Here is a 23,399-nt window from a genome sequence, read left to right on the forward strand (position 1 = left end):
GCCAAAGGCCACGGTCTTCCTAAGAAGTGAAATAAGGAAGCAAAATGTGGAAGCACAGATGTAGTGCGTGAATTGTTGTCATACCCCAAAGAAGCGTGGTCTCATGATATGTCGTGATCACAAGATATGCGTGAAGTACTTTAATATGGTAAGCTTTCACTCAAGGATAAAGCCTCTTCACCAAAGGATTTTGACTGAGTAAGTGCAGGTTAAGGGTGCAAGAGTGAACTTTTTACTTACCGAGTAAAGTTTCACCAGAAGTGAAAAATGTAAAGTTAAAATAATTTTGTAAAATGCAGAGATGGGGTTTGATTATAAGACAGTAATGATGGTTGTGCAGGGAGTAAAACGAAAGCGCAAATGTGTATTTTCACTTGTGTGAAAATGTTATGAAAGGAGTTACAATTGAAGTGGGGTAAGTAAAATCACTTCATAAAATGTGAACAGTAAAGTTGTTTCCTGCCAAAGTTTTACCAGAAAAGAGGGACCTACCTTTTACCCAAAGGTTCATTTTACATAAGTAAAGTAAGAAAGAAATAAAATAAATATCATTTGATTTCATAGGCTGGGAATGTGCATTTATATGTATAGTGAAAATGTGTTAAAGTGAAGACTTTTCACTAGAGCTGTCCAACATGGTAAAAGGGAAAGTAGAAGACATTTTGAGAATTTCAAAAAATGATATGGTCATTATTCAGAGTTTGTTCACGTAGATGGCAGGGCAAATATTTTCATCGAATGAAGAGTGCATTCACGGGAAAGCAAGGAAGGAATATTTTTAGTTGGCAAAATGGAAAAGGCTCGGGTATTTTTCAGTTGCAGAGAGATGAGAGAGGAGAGACGGGATGACTTTGCAAATTTGATTTTGGAAGGACAGTTGTCAGTAGAGAGGTTATCCTAGAAGCTTCTGTTCTTTCTATTAATTCTTCGTTGTTCTTCTTTCTAGAGGTTCTAAAAAAATTCATTTTCCAATCATGTAAATAGAATAATGTTGAGTTTTAGGTTGAAGATTAGAGATGTTAATACACTAGTTGAATGTTTGTGGTTTTGGGTGCACAAATTGGATTTGTAAGAAGAATTCGATTGACAGGATGAGTAAATTTGTTAATGTAAGGCATTAACATCTTGAAATGCACTGATTGAGTTCCATTTGTTCATATTATTTCTGCTATGGTTTCATGTTTGACTCTGTGACTCAGGATCAAGCACTGGTTTATTGAAGGCTTGGTTTGTTTTCAAGAACAAATGAAATTATCAAAATCATTCTATACCCTCTTGCTATTAGGTGTAGGTTTTACAGTACATTTCCTCTCAATGATGAGTAGGTGATATAGAATAGCTAGTTCTAGATTTGAATCATTTGTATATCTTGAAGTTCCTTATAACGTTGCAAAGTTTGTTTAACTCCTTGCGCAGTTTCATAATGTTCTTCGCCTACGATCGAAGGTTGGAGCATAGTTGACGTGGAATCTAACGGATCTACTGCTGGATAGATCCCCTTGGCAGCTAATCCTCTCGATAGTACAGTAGTAGCATCTAAATGTGCAAATGTTGTAGCAGGAGCGGGATCAGTCAAGTCATCTGCAGGTACATAAACTGCTTGAATGGAGGTTATAGATCCTTCTTTGGTAGAAGTTATTCTTTCTTGTAAAGAACCCATTTCCGTACTAAGAGTTGGCTGATAACCCACTGCGGAAGGCATTCTGCCTAATAATGCGGATACCTCTGATCCTGCTTGGACAAAGCGGAAGATATTGTCAATAAATAGGAGTACATCTTGTTTATTTACGTCTCGGAAATATTCAGCCATAGTTAAAGCAGTTAAACCTACTCTCATACGAGCTCCTGGTGGTTCATTCATCTGACCATAGACCAAAGCTACTTTTGATTCTGATATATTTTGTTCATTAATGACTCCCGATTCTTTCATTTCCTTGTAAAGATCATTCCCTTCACGGGTACGTTCTCCTACTCCGCCAAATACCGAAACACCTCCATGAGCCTTAGCAATGTTGTTGATTAATTCCATAATTAACACTGTTTTACCCACTCCAGCTCCCCCAAATAATCCAATTTTTCCCCCACGGCGGTAAGGAGCTAAAAGATCCACTACTTTAATGCCTGTTTCAAAGATTGAAAATCTGGTATCCAATTGTGTAAAGGCGGGAGCAGATCTATGAATAGGAGATCTTGTGAGAGCATCTACAGGACCTAAGTCATCAACAGGTTCCCCAAGAACATTAAAAATTCTTCCAAGAGTAGTTTCACCAACTGGAACAGTAAGTGGACCTCCTGTATCAATTACTTTCATTCCTCTCATCAAACCGTCTGTAGCACTCATAGCTACAGCTCTAACCTTATTATTTCCTAATAATTGTTGTACCTCACAAGTCACACTTATTGGCTGACCAGTTGTATCGTTATCCTTAACTATCAAGGAATTGTAAATTCTAGGCATATTACCTGGAGGGAAAGATACGTCGAGTACTGGGCCGATTATCTGATCAATACGTCCTGCCTTCTTTTCTACAAGTGCGGAAACCCCAAGAATAAAAGGATTGGTTCTCATAAAAAAATAAATAAAAAAAGGATATTGATTCCAATTGCTAATACTAGCAAAAAACCTAAAAAAGCACAAATGCTCCGTAATGAGTTGATCAGTCAATAATCATTTAGAGTTATAACTTACATTTACTTAGTAATCTCTTTCTTTGTAAAGTTCAACTTCGATAATGATCTAAAAATGGATTCATTATTTAAATGAATCAAAATAATTGATATTATTTCAAAATAGAGTAAAACTTATTTGATGCGATTTATTACTCAATCGCATCAAATAAGTTTTACCTACTATTGGATTTGAACCAATGACTCTCGCCGTATGAAAGCGATACTCTAACCACTGAGTTAAGTGGGTTATTTATTATCATAGATAGAGTCGTACCTAGAAACAATTCTAGGTATAATTAGACATATAAACAATATGCCCTTAACTAGGATTTGAATGATTCAATCAAATATCATCCGTCTTGACAGAAAGTGATCTATTTTATTAGTATATCTTCAAGACTAAACTGTGAAGGGCTATAGCTCAGCTGGTAGAGCACCTCGTTTACACGTGCGCCAATGGTTTTCAGGAGAGTTTATTGGTTCACTCGGTCCATAAAATAGATTTGAGTCTTACTCTATGAATTGGGAGAACAATAGCATGACAAAGATTAAGTTCGATCTGATTCGAACTATAGATCTAGTTGATATGGTCAATCTCGTGGACATTCAATGTCAGACATAATGAGTACAATACGAGGATCTCAAAAAAGAATTCTTTTCGCTCTATGAACTTTGAGGTGTATGAAGGCTCATATTATTCTATTTTTAGGGTGAGAGAGACTCCATTTGGAGAATCTATGTCTAAGCATGACAGACCTACGTCAAGGAAACCTTTTGAAGCACTTTGGGATTGCTTCCGAAAAATTTTCGTTTGAAGCAAACGGAGCCATCTTATTATCTTTCTGGAAAGAAGAGAATGGCAGACTAACTGATTTTTCCATCAGTTAATGAAAGAGCCCAATGCAATAAAAATGCATGTTGGGTTCTTCGAACAGTTCGAATCATTTTGGTAATAAGAAATTTGATCTGTTCTACCGAGAAGGTCTACGGTTCGAGTCCGTATAGCCCTATACAATTAGAAAACTATTCTTTCTCTCTCATATTGTCCCTATTATTCGATGCTAATTTTCAATTAAAAATAAAGCATCTCGTTTTTTTTTAATGCGGAACACAGAAGATAATTTTTTGAAGAAAAAGTAAACAGGAAATATGAATGAAAAGCAAAAAAGAATATAGAATTATAAGAAATAATATTCTTTCGACGGGCAAAGAAACAGTTGTTTTTGGTGATACAACGCACGCTGCTTCAATCACTAAGATACTTGTTCGAGAAATGGGGATTCGTGTGAGTTGTGCAGGTACTTATTGCAAACATGATGCGGAATGGTTCAAAGAGCAAATTCAAGGTTTCTGCGATGAAATACTGATCACAGATGATCATGCTGAGGTAGGAGATATGATCGCTCACATGGAACCATCTGCAATATTTGGTACTCAAATGGAACGTCATATTGGTAAACGTCTTGATATTCCTTGTGGAGTTATTTCTGCACCAGTTCATATACAAAACTTTCCCTTGGGATACCGACCCTTTCTAGGTTACGAAGGTACTAATCAAATAGCTGATCTAGTTTATAACTCATTTGCTCTGGGTATGGAGGACCATCTTCTAGATATTTTTGGTGGTCATGATACTAAAGAAATAATATCCAAATCATTGTCTACGGATATAGGCCTAATTTGGAATCCTGAAAGTCGACTAGAATTAAGTAAAATTCCTCGTTTTGCCAGAGAAAAGGTAGAAAGAAATACTGAGAAATTTGCACGACAAAAGGGGATTGAAACCATTACTGTCGAAGTAATGTACGCAGCTAAAGAAGCGTTGAATACCTAGCTCACTAGAGCAATGAATATATACATATATATATATATATATATATATATTCAAAATGTATTATAGAAATTGAGTTAATGACTATTCATAATTACATATCCATTTTGTATCAGATCAGAGATCTATCTTATCATAAAAATTAGTCTAAAAGCATGTGGTAGAAAGCAACGTGAAACTTGAACGACATGATTAGTTCTGTGGATTATGGCATCCGCTATTTTGACTCGAAGATGCTCTTAGTTCAACATTTATCTCCTTAAAAAGATATGTTTAATAGACCAGGTATCAATTTCTTTTTTTTTTTTTCAATTAGGGGCAGAATCTAGGGTTAATGTAAATTAAATCAACGAGCTATAACCACTTTGTAAGTTTACATCGAGCTAAAAAAAAAAAAAAATTAGATGAGAGACGGCAAATGGAGAGAAATATTCCACTATATTAGTAATATTATCTTATTATTTAAGATAACTCAAGCATACTTGAGATCTTATTATTTAAGATAACTCAAGCATACTTGAGCTAAGAATACAGATTTTATCTGTCATTTTCCTTTTTTAATAATTAAAAGGAATAAGATATCTAATATTATCTATTTGTTCTATAATTAGGGAGATCCTAATTAAACAATTATTTCAATTACTCGAGCCGTATGAAGATAAACCTTCATATACGCTTTCCAGGGGGGGGGGGTAGAAGGAGGTATTTTGTTTATCTAGCCCAATGAGCTACCTATCGAATTGACGTTAAGTCTCGAAGCGAACGAAGAGCTCTTCAGGAATTGAGTTTTTAGAATCCAATGAATAAGAATGAAACTCGTTTAATTTATAGTGCTATTGTTCATTTTCTCGAATTAGGATCTCAACCTACGGAAACTGTTCATGGTATTTTTAGGGAAAAATTGATCATTTTAAACGTGCTTTAAATTTATTAAAAAAAGGGAGGGGGATATAAATAATGCGTCTACGTCTAGGTCCAATAAATTTATCAATAACTTTCAATCATATAAGATTTTTTTATTATACACGTTTTGTTTCGTGGTTGTTTTCTTATTATCCATTTTTATTTCTCTTATTATATGTTCAGAGAGCAATCTGCTTGAATATAATACTCTGCTGAAATATATATAAATCCAAGAGTATTACAAAGGTCTACCCACCTAGGTCTTGCAGAGCCTGAACTGAAGGGGAAATTGCTTATTTCCTGTTAAGTTGGCCTAGTCCAGTGTTGGGTTTGAGCATAAAGTTTGGCTATCTTTTAGATCCTAGCATTTTATAGATTTGGGGCACCAACACCCACCATTTGAGCAAGGGGAACAAGTTAGGTTAGAAAAATAATGGGAATCGGGAGTGTGTTCTTACAAGAACGGGGTTGGACACTAAGATAGAAAGAATGCATTCCCATAGAAGAGGAAGTTATGGGAATGCATTTCCACAAGGGAAGACGGGATAAGTTAGAACCAATAGTGGGAGCACAATCCCACAACATAGGGATGGAAAGGGTAGTGATGTCCATACAGTCGGTCATATGATTGTGGAATCGTGAGAAGGAATGGCAGGAATGCCATAAAAGAAGGGAAACAACGAGAATGCCATGAAAATCGGCAGGTTTGACACACACAAGAAAAAGGGAGGGGCTTAGAATAAATTTTAGTTTGGAGGATGACTAACATGTCATCTGGATTGGATGCAATGGAGCATGGACATCTTGGTGAGATAAGAGAGGAGATCTATAGCACAGTGGGCACAAATAGATGTTGGGACACCTAGCGAGGATGCCCCACATTGGAGCATATGAGGTCATGATCATAGCCCTAATAGAGTGGTGGAGGAAAAATATGGCGCCTTTTCACTTATTGAGAAGTGAGATCACCGTGATTGTAGAGGACGTGGATAGGATCCCCAGGATGCCCATTCATGAAGTACACGTGAGTAGAGAGGATAGCACAACAAGATGCAATACAAATATTGGTAGGAGTAGATGTACCACTCCACCATGGGCAACTATCTCTAGAGCATGCATTGGCATAGATGCCTACAGATAGGCACATATAATTCTATGTCTGGCATTGATCAGTGGTTATATCTTGCCCGACAGAGGAGGCAAATCAGTGGTACTAGGGATGATCTGAGTCATCATGAAGGAAGTGGATGCAGGTCAGCCTATGGCATAGGGCACATTGGTGTTGGCAGATCTAAATAGGGAGATCCATAACATTTGTTATCATGAAGATCACAGATTCAGATACATCACACTATTATAGGTATGGACTTGAGAGCATATTTCTATCACACGATTGACAAGGAGAGTTGATAGAAGTATAGAGGAGCTAGTAGTATATAGCTATAGGGAGGGGCTCCATTATGAGGGTGTGAACAATGTTGATCATTGGAGAGAAGCTCTAGATTGGGTGGATGTGGGTAACATCACATTGAGGCCCTACATGGGGATAGTGGGATGGGAAAAAAATGTGAGACATATCCCATATGTGATTTTCCCATTTACATTATAGGCCGATGGGAGTAAGTTGTGGAGAGGTACTGACCAGATTGATTTAGGAGGCAATTTGTCTTTAGGGAGGATGTATAGCTAGAGCACCAGTTTCGGAGGATGAGCTGGGAGAGGGTTGCAAATTTTTGGCCCCACATTAGTGAGGACAATATTGATTGTAGCATTGACTCAATTGACCCTTATAGTATGGGATCCTCGTGCAAGGTAGGCTGACCCAAGTTTGGCAAACACATACACAACATGGTGCGTGTAGAGGGTATTAAGGCTAGTGAGGAGCGAAGGGTTACCACAACTAGGGGGGAGGAGGAGGGAGGCACATGCTAGAGGCGAGATATTGGACCTATATCAGCCTACTCAGCCGATTAGGAGAGCAGTCACGATAGTTTTGAGGGCGAGGGAGATTTCAACAACACTAAGGAGAGTGTCGAGGAGGAGGGTGAGGGATGTAGATTAGGAAGTAGGGGGAGATGGGGGAAAGGGATCGGGATAGGATACCCCAGTGGCCATGGACATAGATGAGGCCGCACAGGTGCTAGCACAGGAAATAGATATAGGAGCATAGCTACCCGAGACAAAGGACGGGCAGAGGAGATAGGGAAAGAGGGAGGTTCATGGGGAGGGGTCCATAACACTAGCAGACCCAACTACACAAATTCAATCCCTATGGGAGGCATTAGCCTGGGAAGAGCATAGGTTGAGGGATATGATGGTTGAGATGGATCAACTAATGTAGGAGAAAGATCACCTAAGGCAGGAGTGGGATGGGCTAGCACTTGAGAGGATCTAGTTGTAGGGGGAGAGGGAAAACCTGTGACAGAAGAGGGACACAACTATAGAAACAAGGGATTTCGTAGAGCATGCCCAATAGGGAATAGAAGAGAGGGACACTCGCTACCAAAGGGAGCAAGATGAGGCCAAGAGGAGCACTATAGGAGGTGGAGAGGGGGCACTGGCTGCAATGGTAGATTGTCAGTTAGATGACATTAGAGAGCTATCACACAAGGAAAGATGGTGTAGGGCTATGTATGAGGATATAGTACCATCAAGGCATAGAGAGTTATATGTGGTACCTTCAAGGATCGGATAGTTTGACTCCACACACAGCAGTGGATCCAATATGAGCATAGGGGGATCAAACAGGAGGGAGAGCTCTAGTAGGTGTGAGAGCTCAAGAAGGAGAATACACTCGCAACAAAGTGGGCACTTGATAGGGTAAGCCATGGGGCATGCACATGGGTCATAAGGATAGGGGGGATAGACAAAAGTCAAGAACAGGGATCCACAGGACATGGGGGGATAGGATAGAGCCTATTCGAGCAACCCCTAGAGCATGATCTTATGTAGTATATGATGAGATACATTTTTTTTGGTGTACCATACATAGGAATGTACTAGTAGTCATTGACTTATTGATTCCTTGTACATTATTAATTGATTTAGCATTATTGATGTATTTTTGATGTATTATGATTCTTCAATGTACCTAATTCTTTGAGACATTGATGTATCAGTATGTACTATAAACATATGATGGACTATACCTATTTTTTGGAGAAATTTGATGATATATATATATATATGATGGAGATTCGTCTGGCATACCATGTATATGCATACTTTTATGTTGTTATGATGCATTTATGGATTATGTTGTATGTATGAATGCACATGAGATGATGATCTAACAAGTTTGTAATGCAGGATGGAATATCTATATGGTTATATGAGATGGCTATATACATTGATGTGATGATATGATTATGCCTATATGAGATGTACTGACCTATTTATGATGCAGGATGTGATGTGCTTATGTATTATTTTTATAATGTATGGCTATATTTATGACCATATGGATGTATACACAATGATTAGGAGTGGATGCTTATAATTTGATGGCATGCATAATGATTATGATTTAGTAACATGTGTAATGTGGGATGGGATATGGATACCTACATGTTGTAATGCATGTGCATGAAAGTAATGATATGTGAACACATGGATCATGTGCTAACCTATTTGTAATGCAGGATAAGATGGATGCAGATGTGATGCAGATGTACCAAATGCATGACTACCATGAAGTATGAATGAAAATGCTACAAGGATCACTCATCAAAGACACTACCAAAAAGAGAGGAAAGATGCAGGAATACATGCACATGATCCCAAAAACAATTGATAAGGAAAAAGAACTAGGTGAATGCAATGCAATGGAGAGTGTACATAAAATGATCATGGAGATTGAGCACCTTAAAAATGGGTTACCAATTAGTGAGCACTTATTTTGATTTAGCATTGTATATGAGGCACCAAGGTATGAGGAACTTAGGTAATTTCATAGCCAATGCATGGACTAATGCAACAAACAAAGAAGATATGCCACAGAATAACATGAGATAACCAAGACCTCATGGGGGAGCAACATGGGACACATAAAAAAAAGGCACACAAATAAAGGAAAAGAAATATCATGCCCCTAGTTTCATCACTCATAGCGCACCATGATATAAAGGATCATGGAGTCTTGTGAGGAGATAAAATGAAGGAGATCAAAAAAAGATAAACAAAGATAAAAAAGAGTCAATGCCAACACGAGTCTCTCAAACATCTTTTACCAAAAGAGAAACTGACAAACTAAATTTGATGTTGTCTGACTTGAGAAAGGATACATCCTACGTAGATTGATGATTGTATAGACAAGACTTAGCTACAAAAGATACCTAGAATGCTCAAGATAACAAAGATGCTCTAGGATGATTGTTGAAGAACCAGCTGAATGGATATGATCTTGAAGACACATGACCAATACATATATACAATCGGCACAACAACCACAAAGCATGCCAAGGATGTACAAGACCGACCTAACATATATAGAAAGGACTAACACTGACAAAAAACTATGTATAGGTGACAACCACACAAATATACTCATTGAATGTTCTCGCATGGTAAGCGCAAGATAGGTGATGGGAAGAAGAGGTGGAGTTGAAGGAAATGATGTGGATATGGATGAAGGATGGTGAAGCCGAATAGTTGTCGATACCAAGCAAGAAAGTAGAACAAGTACTTGAGGGACAATGGAATTTCCCTTTACAAATCTACTTATCCAAGGCACCACATGAAATGGTTTTCATTATAGGACAATTTATTTTTCTTTACTATATTTTATTTTTTTGTATTTTTTAGATTTTTTGGTATTTTTGAATTTTGAAGAGTGGGGTACACTACCACAGATTAGGCATAGAACCTTTTGAGATAAAAAATTTTGAGGGGATCATGGAGAGGTTCCTCTTCTGGAGTAGATAACTAGAAATCCCTTGAATCATACTTAGTTGTGACCACATATAGACCGATTCAGTTAGGCTCAAATTTTCCTTTTGTTTCTCGATCCTACTGATATCTCATATTCTATCTTAGGACCAAGTCACCCACCTCAAACTCTATTAGGATAACTGGTGAACAACTGAGAGGGGGGCGGGGGGTGAATCAATTGTTAACAGATTATAACTTTCAATCCATAATACAACCTTAAACAAATCAAGTACCGGTAAAGCACAAACAAATGCCAGTAGAAATAGATACCGGTAAAGAATACAACTTAGCAATTAACCAAATAATAAATGCAAAGAAATCATACCACATAACACCATGACTTTTACGTAGAAAACCCAGGAAAAGAAAAACCATGGTGGGAAGCCTACCCACAGTCAGATGATACTTCTGTAGAAAGTATGTGTTATAATAAGGGGCATGCACTTGCAGGAAGGCACGCTACCTAGAGCGTACTGCTCATTACAAAAGAGTCTCACTGACTACAGAGAGGCTACAACCTTCTCAAGATAAATGGACAACAATCCAATAAAGTGAACTGTTGGAAATAGCATCAACTATGCCTAATTACAGTCTCGGTTAAGCTCAATGTCGGGGGACTAAATCCTCTTATGAAACCAATCCGATCACCAATGATCGATCAACTCCTATGCCTGAATGATATTACAATATTCACACATTACAAATAACCATGATACACTACAAAGAGTTTCTACCTCTTATTTATACAAACCCTAAGGCCTAAACCAATTAGGCCGGCCACCTAAAGATTTTACAATAATATCATTACATAATTCCTTATTACAATGATATGCCATGTTGGCTTAAGACCAAAACAATAATAACAAATCCATGAAACATCTTGAATCATCTAGGTAACGTGTAGAGTACATGCTAACATGATACTAGTCCATAACCTAGATAGGTACTAGACCTATTCTGGGTCCACCATGCCAAAGCAATGTCTTCAAGCAATTGAAGCACGATCAACGATCATCTTTAGCATCTTGAAATCCTCAAAGAAGCTGCACCAACACCAATTGTGCATCCTGTCATGATTCTTCAATGAAAGCTCTGTCGGTAAAGCCTTAAACCAGTGTCGGTAAGGGTTTACCAGTGTGTATGATAGCATCCAATTATCAAGCCAATACCAACTGACCAAAACATTCTTATGGAGCATATAACACATGAATACCAATATACTTTACTGATTCAAACATGCTGAAAGTGCCAACCTAATAATCTCTTCTGCCGGTAACACTAGATCTTATACCGGTAACCTGTCTGTCGGTAACCATCCATATCAGGTAGTTTAAATCTGTCTGCCGGTAACAGCTAGTGTTGACATCAATGACAAAACATCAATGCCACACATAATCAATTCACCCATAATGCCAACAATCTCCCCCTTTGGCATTGATGGCAACACTAGATGTGAAAAATATCTAAGTACCAAGAAATGCCAAACAAGTCTCCCCCTGTGGAAGACAACAAACAATCAATAGCTCTCCCCCAGTGAATGATATCTTTGTAAGGCTCTGAACAAATCTCTCTCCCTAATGTATACAACTTTTTTTTATTTTCACATCAATATCTCTCCCCCTTTGACATCAATGCCAGAAACCTGACAAAAATATCAAAGCAATGATATAAACCTCTAAATCTCAAAGCTGACTACTCCCCCTGAGTATTAGCACCATTCATCAGTGTCGGAATGGATAATGTTCTTGATAATGCATACCGGACTGATGACAAACTTCATCAATCAAGTCTTTGCCAGAGGGGCAGAAACCCCTAACATGTCTCTCAATTATTCAAATGATTCCTTAGACAACGATTTAGTGAATATGTCTGCAATTTGTTCTTCAGTGTTCACATAAACCAATTTTAATTCCTTTGCTTCTACCTTGTCCTTCAGAAAGTTATACTTTATTGAAATATGCATAGTCTTAGAGTGAAATACCAGACTCTTCGACATGTCAATAGCTGCAGAGTTATCACGGTAGATAACTACAGGTTCACTACAATTTACCCCGATATCCTTCAACATTTGCTTCATCCACAAAAATTGAGTGCAATTAGTTGATGCTGCAACATACTCAGCTTCTGCAGTAGATAAAGAAATGCATGATTATTTTTTGCTTATCCATGAAACTAGTTTCTTCCAGGAAAGAAAGCTCCACCAGAAGTGATTTTCCTATCATCACTATCACCTACCCAATCTGAGTCAATATATGCACATAAAGTGAAATCATCATTTCTGGAATACCATAAGCCATATTCCATTGTTCCTTGTAAATACCGGAATATCCTCTTTACTGCACATTCATTATTTTCTTTAGGATTACTTTGATATCTTGAAACAATACTTACTGCATTCATAATATCAGGTCTAGTTTGAGTTAGATATAATGGACCACCAATCATAGATTTATACCTTGTCGGATTTACCAGTGAAGAAGTATCCTTGATAGATAATATCTCACTTGTAGTAATAGGAGTACTTACCGGTCTGGAATTCTCCATACCAGACTTTTTCAACAATTCCCTCAGATACTTAGTTTGACAGCTAAAATTACCTTTGTTAGTTTGAGTAATCTGCAAACCTAAGAAAAATTTCATCTCACCAATCATGGACATTTCAAATTCATTTTTCATGTTATTAGCAAATTCCATGCACAGTTTGTCTTCTCCTCAAAAAATGATATCATCAACAAAGACTTTAATAATCAGAATATCATTATTAGTGATCTTATAATATAGATTGCTATTAGCACTGCCTTTAGTAAAACCAAGCTTCAAAAGATATTTATCCAACCTTGCATACCAAGCTCTAGGAGCTTGTTTCAAACCATGTCTTTATCATCTGTTAGTGTAAATCCATCAGGTTGCTCAATGTAAACTTCTTCCTCAATCTCACAATTCAAAAATGCACATTTGACATCCATTTGATAAACCTTATAGTTCTTATAAGCTACATAGGCAAGAAATAGTCTAACAGCTTCAATTCTAGCTACAGGTGCAAATGTCTCACCATAATCAATTCCTTCCATTTGAGAATATCCTTTACAAACTAATCTAGCCTTCTTCCTTATAAATTGACCATCCTCATTTAGTTTATTTCTAAAAACCCATTTAGTTCCAATAACATTCTATTTTTTAGGTCAAGAAACTAAAGACCAAGTTTCATTCTTCTCTATTTGATCTAATTCATCTTTCATAGCCTTTAACCAATGTTTATCCTAACAAGCTTCAATAACAGTTGCCGATTCAACTTGAGAAATAAGACATACCTCTTCATTTGTTAGTTTTCTTCTTGTCATTACTCCCTTGTTCCTATCTCCAAAATGATTTAATCTTACATACCTTGGAGTCTTTTGAACTTCAGGTTCACCATTCTGATCATCAGTCACAGTTGAATTTTTTGATTGTGTCGGTGTAACTACTTCAGCTTCCTATACCGATTGAGGCATTGTTGGTTCGGTTATGATCATTTCCACTATCGGTTCCCTATCATATGATATAGAATTATTTATGTACTGTTCATCCACTTTCACATTAGCACTTTCCACAATTTTCTTCAATCTTTTGTTATAACATCTATATGCTTTGCTCTGAATTGAATAACCAAGAAATATCCCTTCATCACGTCTAGGATCAAACTTTCCAATTGAATCATCTCTTTTGATATAGCATTTACTTCCAAAAATTATGAAATACTTAACAGTAGGTGTATGTCCAAACCATAGTTCATAAGGGGTCTTACCGGTTTCAACTTTAATGTGAACTCTATTCAATGTATAGACTGTTGTACTCACTGCTTCTCTCCAGTAGATATGAGGCAATTTGGCTTCCATCATCATAGATCTAGTTGCATCCAAAATGGTTTTGTTCTTTCTTTCAACTACTCCATTTTGCTGAGGAGTCCTAGGTGCAGATAGTTGTCTCCTGATTCCATTTGTCTCACAATAACTGTTAAATTCATGAGAAGTGAACTCACCACCATGATATGATCTTAGAAATTTTATTTTCAATCCAGTTTTTGTTTCAACCTTCACTTTAAAGATCTTGAATTTCTCAAAAGCTTCAGACTTCTCTCTCAGAAAAGTCACCCACATCATTCTAGAATAGTCATCAATAATCTGCATGAAATACCTATCACCTTGAAAGCTTCTAGTCCTTGTTGGACCACATAAGTCAGTGTGAATCAAATCAAGTACATCATTAGATTTATCATGTATGTTTTTAAAAGAACTTCGGACTTGCTTACCCAATTGACATTCCTTACATACCGGATTATGAGGCTTCATAATCTTAGATATATCTCTAACTGCCTTGGTTGAACTAATCTTAACAATACAATCAAAATTAACATGACACAAGCTCTTATGCCATAGCCAACTCTCATCAATATGCGCAATCAAACATGTCTTATTACCAATGTTCAAGTGAAAGATGTTACTTCCTGTCTGAATACCGGTTGCAATCTCCAAACCAGTTTTGTTAATGATTTTGCATTTTCTATCTTTAAACTAAAGTTGAAAAACCTTATCAACTAATTGACCAACACTCAAAATATTATGTCTTAAACCTTCTACATAATAGATATTATCAGTGTTATGCTTGCCATCCAAAACATAATACCTCTATCTTTGATCATAAATGCCTTGTCATCTCCAAATCTAACTTGACCGTCATTGTATTCTTGCAAGGATAGAAATTTCCTTTTATCTCTAGTCATATGATGTGAGAATCCACTATCAATTACCCATTCATCCTTATCTTCAACTTTTGCTGCCAAGGCCTTCTCTTCATTTTTGATAGCTGGTTTTAGTTTATCTTCCTTCAAAGCATAGAACACCCATTCCTTTCCATTTCCAAATCCACTATCTGAGTCTTATGTTAGTTCATCTCCAGAGTCATCAGTTACTCCTTCCTCATCTGCTATGTAGCAATGTTTTTTTTTTTAATCTATATCTATTTGGGTTAGGCTCAAAAGTTTTCTTAACTCTTTCCTCAAACCTTGCATTCCTTTCAGGACATCTAGATGCAAAATGACCAATCTTATTACATGCAAAACATTTAAAAGGTGCCTTTCCTTCATACTTACTTCCAGTTGGACCTTTAGGTACTCTTCTAGTGAATAAGGCTTCAAGATGCTCAAGCTCTTCATCCTCTTTCCTCATGTCTTCCAATTATTTTGCATATAGGGCTCTCCAATCACTTTTGCCGATAGATGTTGATGATGATGCATGAAAATCAAGTTCAGACTTTACAACTCCAGAAGATCCAAATTCTTCAAGCTCAAAAGCAAATAATTTCCCAATCAAAGTGTCTCTGTTGACTGAAGTGTTTGCCATTGTTCTTAACTCATTAATTGCAGTTGCCTTCATCTTGTAAGTCGATCGAAGGGCTCTCAAGACTTTGGAAACTATTTCATCTTCACTTAGAAATCCTCCAGAACAATGAATTCCCATATCAGTCTCATTTACTCTTTCCATAAACACAACAATTCTTTCATTTTCTTCCATTTTCAAGTTTTCATATCTTACCCAGTAACCATCAAGTTTAGCAATTTTGACAGTAGGGTCACCTTCATTCAGAGTTTGCAATTTGTCCCATATAACCTTAGCCGATGATTTGTCAGTCAATCCCATGATTAGTTGATCAGTAAGTGCACACAAGAGGGCTTCTCTAGCTCTACAATCATTTTCAATATTCTTGTCCAAGTCTGCAGGAGCAGGATTGTCAGATGTTGGATCATAAGGTGTGTATCCTTTCTCAGTGATCTCCCAAATATACTTGCGAAGACATCTAAGATGAGTCTCCATTCGAATTTTCCATATCCCATAATTTGTTCCATCAAGCTTAGGGATTTCTCTTCTAAAAATAGTTGTCACTGGATTAGAAGTGTTAGCTGCCATAGGATCTACCTCAAGCGGTTAAGCTTATGCAAAAGAGGACCAAAGCTCTGATACCAATTTTTAGGATAATCGATGAACAACTGAGAGGTGGGGGGGGTGTGAATCAGTTATTAATAGATTATAAATTTTAATACACAATATAACCTTAAACAAATCAAGTATCGGTAAAGCACAAATAGATGTCGATAGAAACAGATACCGGTAAACAATACAACTTAGAAATTAACCAAATAATCAATGCAAAGAAACCATACCACATAACACCATGATTTGTACGTGGAAAACCCAGAAAGGGGAAAACCATGGTGGGAAGCCTACCCACAGTCAGATGATACTTCTGCAAAAGTATGTGTTACAATGAGGGGCCTGCACTTGCAGGAAGGCACACTGCCTAGTGCGTACTGCTCATTACAAAAGATTCTCACTAACTAAAGAGAGGCTACAACCTTCTCAAGATAAATGGACAACAATCCAATAGAGTGAAGTGTTGGAAATAGCATCAACTATGTTTGATTACAGTCCCGATTAAGCTCAATGTCGGATGACTAAATCCTCCTCTGAAACCAATCTGATCACCAATGATCGATCAACTCCTCTACCTGAATGATATTACAATATTCACACATTAAATTCCTCGATCATGACCTTTCCAATAACCATGATACACTACAAAGAGTTTCTACCCCTTATTTATACAAACCCTAAGGCCTAAACCAATTAAGTCGGCCACCTAAAGATATTACAATAATATCATTACATAATTCCTTATTACAATGATATGCCATGTCGGCTTAAGACCAAAACAATAATAACAAATCCATGAAACATCTCGAATCATCCAAGTAATGTTTAGAGTACACGCTAACATGATACTGGTCCATAACCTAGATAGGTACCATACCAAAGCAATGTCTTCAAGCAATTGAAGCACGATCAACGATCATCTTCAGCATCCTGAAAGCCCCAAAGAAGCTGCACCAATACCAATTGTGCATCATGTCATGATTCCTCAATGAAAGCTCTATCGGTAAAGCCTTAAACTAGTGGCAGTAAGGGTTTGCCAGTGTGTATGATAGCATCCAATTATCAAGCCAATACCAACTGACCAAAACATGCTTATGGAGCATATAACACATGAAATCCAATATGCTTTACTGATCCAAACATGCCGGAAGTGCCAACCAGATAATCTCTTCTGCCGGTAACACTAGATCTTATACTGGTAACCTGTCTGTCAATAACCATCCATATCAGCCAGTGTAAATCTATCTGTCAGTAATAGCTAGTGTTGACATCAATGACAAAACATCAATGCCACACATAATCAATTCACCCATAATGCCAACAAACTCATGAGGGTGAACCTTCTTCTGATATTTCTTCCTGAGCCTAGTTTGATAGATATGGGGTTGATCATAGGCCCTTTAACGATGTTGTCAAGAAGATCCAATTGAGAAAGTCTTGCCACATGGTAGTCTTCATCGATAATGAAGTATTTCAAGGATATCTACAAAGATGGCAATTCAATATTGATTGGTCAAATAGCTTCGACACCATAAACAAGTGAATATGGAGTGGTGTTAGTTGGGTTACGAACGCTGGTACGACAAGTCTAAAGGGTGAGATTAAGATAGAGGTGCCAGCCATGACAAATTTCATTGACAACCTTTTTAAGGATATGCAAAATCATTATATTAGTTGTGTATGGTGAAAAGATATAACAATAATAACAATATTGAAAGGCTAAATGAATTCAACCACAAAACCCTAGCCTAACAACAACAAAAATCCACCATAACATATGAAGATTACCTAAGACAATTCAAATCAAACGAAATCACAAAGATTATACCATCACATGTCCAATAGGGTTTTGATCTCCATTCTTCCTATCTCCATTGATCTTGCTTGATATATTTGCTCTCAGATTTTATATGCACAAGAGCTCAACAAAGAACGGAATGTGGTTGCAAGTAGGATTGTAGTGTAGACAAGTGTCTAAATTCATTAGCTCATTAGGGTTTGACAATGAAGGAAGCATCTCCTTATATAGAAGACACTATATGAAATGGAGGGATAAGATTGAGAGGTGTAAAAGGAGGTCGGCTATGATTAGAGGGTAGGTAAAAGAAATAATAAAATAATGAAAGGGGTAAGTAGGGTATGAATTAAGAGATGAATGACATGTGTCATGGGTAGAAAAGGTTAATGAATTAATTAAATAAATAAAGATTTATTTAATTAATAGAAGAAGTGGGATCAATTAAATAAATAAAATATTTATTTAATTTAGGAAAAGGATAATTTAAATAAATAAATGTATTTCTTTAAATGAGAAATAAGGCTAGAAGAGGATAAATGAATTAATGAAATAAATAAAGATTTATTTAATTAATAGAAGAACTAAGCTTATATAATTAAATAAATAAAAATTTTATTTAATTAGACTGGACAATTTTGGGTGTCTACATTTTGCCCCTCTTTGAGACAATGCGGCTTGTCGCGTTGTTTCAAAGAAGATAAGATGAACTGATATAAAGTTGCCCCAAGATGGGAATGATATGCCCCCTCGAGAGATTGGATGAAAATGTCTGGAAAGATAACAGACAATCTCTCAATAAGAAAGAAAGGCTAGAATGGATTGACCGGATAAAGTGACAAAGTCACGGGATAAGAAAGACTGACTCGGGAAATGAAGGCGAGGGCTAGGGTAGGCTATAAGATAGACCACGGGGGAAAATACATCCTTATTGTCATCTACACATCCACAAGAGCATATTGCAGAGTGAGAATAGAGCAGGAGCAGTCAGCAGCAATGGCTTTCACTCACAGATTCGACCACGTTCGCCGATTTCAGAGGCCAGTAGAGGCAAGAGAGCCAGTAAGTACCACCAAACTTCTTCGTACTTTGACGCATTTAATTTTGTCATTAATGCATGTTAGATAGGGTAATAAATGCACTTAGAATAGGGTCCAAAAAGTGTCAAAAAATGTCCAGGCACGTCTGCGTTGGTGTCAGGCGCGTCTGTGCTCGCTAGGCGCGTCTATGTCTGGACTTGCGTTTGCATCAATTGCGGCTGCATCTGTGATGTACAGGCATGTTTGTGCCAAGAAGGCACGTTTGTGTCTCCCAGGCGCGTCTGTGCAGAGCATAGGTACATCTGTGTCAAGCAGGCGCGTCTGTGTTTTTCAGGCACGTCTATGCAGTCTTTGAGCGCGTTTGCGTTTGAAAAGTATGAATTTGCATCTTCTAGGTCAAATCGACAGTTCTGTGATGAACATACGCTGTCGATTGGATAAGCTACTGAGAGGATACACTCAAGCAGGTCCTCTAGGAAGACTAGGATAGATCAAGGCACTTTGTGATGAACAGTGAGTACCAAGATAGAGTACTTTGTGATGAACAGGGAGTACTAAAATATGAGCAGCACTTTGTGATGAACAGGGAGTGCAAATGTGAGTAACACTTTGTGATGAACAGTGAGTGTCACACACGTAGTACTTTGTGATGAACAGGGAGTACCACTAGAATAAATAGCAACACTTTGTGATGAACAGTGAGTGTCACTAGGGTAGAAGCAACACTTTGTGATGAACAGTGAGTGTCACTACGATAGATAACCATATGCATTTAGATAGCAAGTAGCATTTTGTGATAAACAGTGAATGCTACTATGACTGACATGATTGATTTGCTTGACTGCAGGAGTATTTGCCGATGCTGGAGTCATGGGAGAGATTCCCGTCGATGCAGAGGTTGCGACCTGAGTTGTCTTTTGAGGACAGAGCTGCCATCGAGGAGATGGGTTTGAGACATGTGCTGTATGTGCCTGAGTTTCGGGAAAACATGGGTTTGCTGACTGCGCTGGCTGAGAGATGGCACTCTGATACATGCACGTTTCATTTGCCGATGGATGAGATGACAATCACCCTTGAGGATGTGTACAGGATATTGCGGGTATCGATCGATGGGGAGCTGATCCCATACGATCGAGATGGAGACAGAGAGGCCCTGAGATGGGTGTTCCAGGACCCTGGACTGGAGATGAGAGCAGGACACGTGGCATGGGACACCATGACAGCCACAGGACTAGTGTTGTCGGCAGTGATAGGAGGAGCTATCAGTGGGTTCCTATGTTCGGATAGGGGGACACGGGGTTTGGCTATGGGCTGAAGAGGAGCACTAGAGATGCTGGTGATGCAGCACACCAGATATGCCTGGGGACTGTGTGTGCTGGCCCATTTGTATTATGAGCTTCATCAATTTGTTTATCATGGATCAATGGGATTAGGCTGTGGAGTGACACTGCTGCAGGTATGGGCCTACGAGCATCTGCTGGTTACCCGATCGATACACTTCAGGGGCAGAGGTCATGGACGCAGCTTTGTACATTTATATGATATGATCACATCACGGTCACGGATTGGCAGGTTGGAGCACTGGCAGCGAGTGTTGGACGACATTGATGTGGTCATATGGAGACCATATCTGGACTGCGAGGAGTGGGAGGATGACGTAGTTGAGCTGCCCTACACCTTTCGGAGCAGGTACCTGATTGGGCAGATGCCCTATGTGTTAGAGAGACAGCTGGTGGACAAGGTTGGCTGACAGTTTGGCCGGATTCAGAGGATGCCCCGGGGCTCAGGCATGTATGCCCGCACAGTTAGAGATCAGGCACAGTTTGGGCCATTGCTCTCATATGATCAAGCAGTGACACAGCTGGTAGAGATGATGCCCCTACCCTGGGACATGTGATCAGAGATCGAGGACGCCGGCATGGATGCCGAGTATACCGCTTATTGGGCAGAGCATCCGTTCCCATGGTTGACAGATCTGGGAGAGGCATTGGAGGGAGATGGGGGGGGAGATGATGATGATGGTGGAGGTGATGGGGGCTGAGGCCGATGGAGGAGGAGGGGAGTAGTTGGAGAGAGGCGGGTTGCACCTTGGAGGGAGGGTGGAGAGGAGAGGCAGGCTCGGGTGGTGAGGGGGCGCGGTAAATTACCTTTATAGGTGCCAACAGCACAGGGTCCCAGGCAGGTACAAATACAGGGACAGGGACAGAGACAGGTACTAGTACAGGCACCAGTACAAGTACAGGTACAAGCACAGGGGCAGGCACCCGCAAAGGGGGGAGCCACAGGCAGAGGCAGAGGGGGTTGACCCAGTGGAGGCTGAGCTTCTAGATCTGAGGGAGATATGCTAGGGCCAGGCAGATGAGATCCAGGAGTTGGAGAGGGAGAGGGATCAACTCAAGACGAGGCTCAGAGATACTGAGCGAGAGCGGGATCAGGCTATCCAGCGCTATACAGAGGCTGAGACAGCACTGAGGGCCGGGAGACAGGCAGCTGAGGATACAGGGGCAGGATATGCTTATGTCCTGCGGGCAAGAGAGGAGATAGCCTACTGGAGGGACCTCTACTATGGTGCAGTGCCAACAGATCAGCGGGCGAGGAGCTTCCATAGACCGTCGCGTATAGCGACAGCTATGGGAGGGAGTCGGAGGAGACAGGCATCGAGTGGTGGGGTTATGGGTCCTCCGCCACCACCAGATAGAGGGGACAGGCAGGATGATCCTAGGGTGGGTCCTTTAGGGGCTCAGATTCCACCGAGGCCAGGCAACTCCGAGGGAGGGAGTTCATCATAGCCGTAGAGGGCTCCCTTTGTATTAGTTTTTGTACCATTTTTGTATTGTAGACACCTGCGGGTGCTTTTTGTAGCCGTATGAATTTGACATCATTGTATCCTGACACTTATGATTATATATATGATGATTCATTTTTGCGGCAGCTATATGCATGTGTACCTATGTGATGAGATGTTCTTATGTGATGTTTGTTTTATGCTATGGATGCAAATGTGTACATGATGAAATGCCATATTTTGTTCTTTTATGTGTTTATACGTGTATGCAGGATGCAAATGTGAATGTATGTAATGCAAATGAATATGATAATGCAAATGCAAAATTTAATTTGTGCTAACGGGTGTTGTGTGCAGGATGTGATGCATTTGTAATATCTATCTGTATGTATGAAATGCTTATATGTGGTAATGCAGGTGTAACTATATGACATGCAAATTTTTTTGGTGTGTCATTATACTCAGTCATGTGATAGCAGGCTACGCGGACTCGAGAAGGACAATGGAAGTCAATCAAGAAAGGGGGATGGAAGACAGAAGATATGAAAGTGAAAGAGCTTCTTGTGCGTTATCATCATTGAGCTTTATTATGGTAAGATAGGTTATGACAATCGAGGCATATGTTTGACCCAGAAAGTCATTGTACCCGTTTGCATGGAGATAAGACAGTCACAAACAAGGAATGTCCCAGTTCACACTAGGCTCACAATGTCCTCTTATCCTTGGACAAGTCATAGCATTACTAAGAGACAATCCACAGACAGCAAATACAAATAGGTGACGATACCCCATCCTCGCCTTTCTAGTCAAAGACATCCTGGGGATAAAATCTCTAGTTAGAGACATCCTGGAAAAGCTAAAAGACATGTCACCAAAAAATAAAATCAAAAGAAAACCAAGACTCGACACCAACATCCACTGTAGTCCTCAAGTTTAGTGTCTCTTGTCACTTATATAAGTCTTATTTGATTGTGGTCACAATGTTTACTTTCACAGAAAGGATAGATAGCACTGAACCATAATGTTGTCTGAGTCTGTTGACAGATTTGATTTGTTGAAGCCCATTGTTGCTGTTGTGTCTCATCTGAAACTGACTGAATGTATGAAACGGATACCTTATTGTGAAGAAGACAGAACTTTATTGCGGATCTATAATGCAAATGTTGCTTTATTGCAAATTGTGTGCAGATAGACTGAAGGAAACTGGAAGAAACTGTACTCCTCGAAACATGTGATGTTCTCAGTTCCACACCCATTACTAGACGTAGGATTTGCCTTAGCCATAGATAAGATCTGATTTATTATGGATGGAAAGGGAGGAAAAGGAATGTTTATTATGAATGGCTAACCAATCTTGGGTAGATCAATAACAAGCCATGATGGGAATGGGTAAGTTTATTATGGATGAATTGGTCGTGAGTGTGTGTAAAGTGAAGTGATGAAAGAGAATCCTGAAGGAGGGAGGAGAAATGTCTCTACA

At 38.8% G+C, this 23,399-nt stretch overlaps 2 protein-coding genes across 2 annotated transcripts; one reads left to right on the forward strand and one right to left on the reverse strand.

Annotated features, from left to right (window-relative positions):
- Positions 1–1,345: 1,345 nt before the first annotated feature.
- LOC131860328 (ATP synthase subunit beta, chloroplastic-like) lies at positions 1,346–2,748 on the reverse strand. The gene has a single exon (XM_059214729.1). The coding sequence runs from the start codon at positions 2,567–2,569 to the stop codon at positions 1,346–1,348; it is 1,224 nt and encodes a 407-aa protein (XP_059070712.1). The 5' UTR covers positions 2,570–2,748.
- Positions 2,749–3,823: 1,075 nt separating this feature from the next.
- LOC131035776 (light-independent protochlorophyllide reductase subunit B-like) lies at positions 3,824–4,504 on the forward strand. Its single transcript, XM_059214730.1, has one exon. It carries the CDS (start codon positions 3,824–3,826, stop codon positions 4,502–4,504), a length of 681 nt encoding a protein of 226 aa, XP_059070713.1.
- Positions 4,505–23,399: the final 18,895 nt, after the last annotated feature.

This window comes from Cryptomeria japonica, chromosome 11, assembly GCF_030272615.1.
Source record: "Cryptomeria japonica chromosome 11, Sugi_1.0, whole genome shotgun sequence".
Classification (NCBI taxonomy): Eukaryota; Viridiplantae; Streptophyta; class Pinopsida; order Cupressales; family Cupressaceae; genus Cryptomeria; species Cryptomeria japonica.

Excerpts from the sequence above, each read along its gene's own strand:
- LOC131860328 (XM_059214729.1), bottom strand. The coding sequence starts at position 2,569 with ATGAGAACCAATCCTTTTATTCTTGGGGTTTCCGCACTTGTAGAAAAG.
- LOC131035776 (XM_059214730.1), top strand. The coding sequence starts at position 3,824 with ATGAAAAGCAAAAAAGAATATAGAATTATAAGAAATAATATTCTTTCG.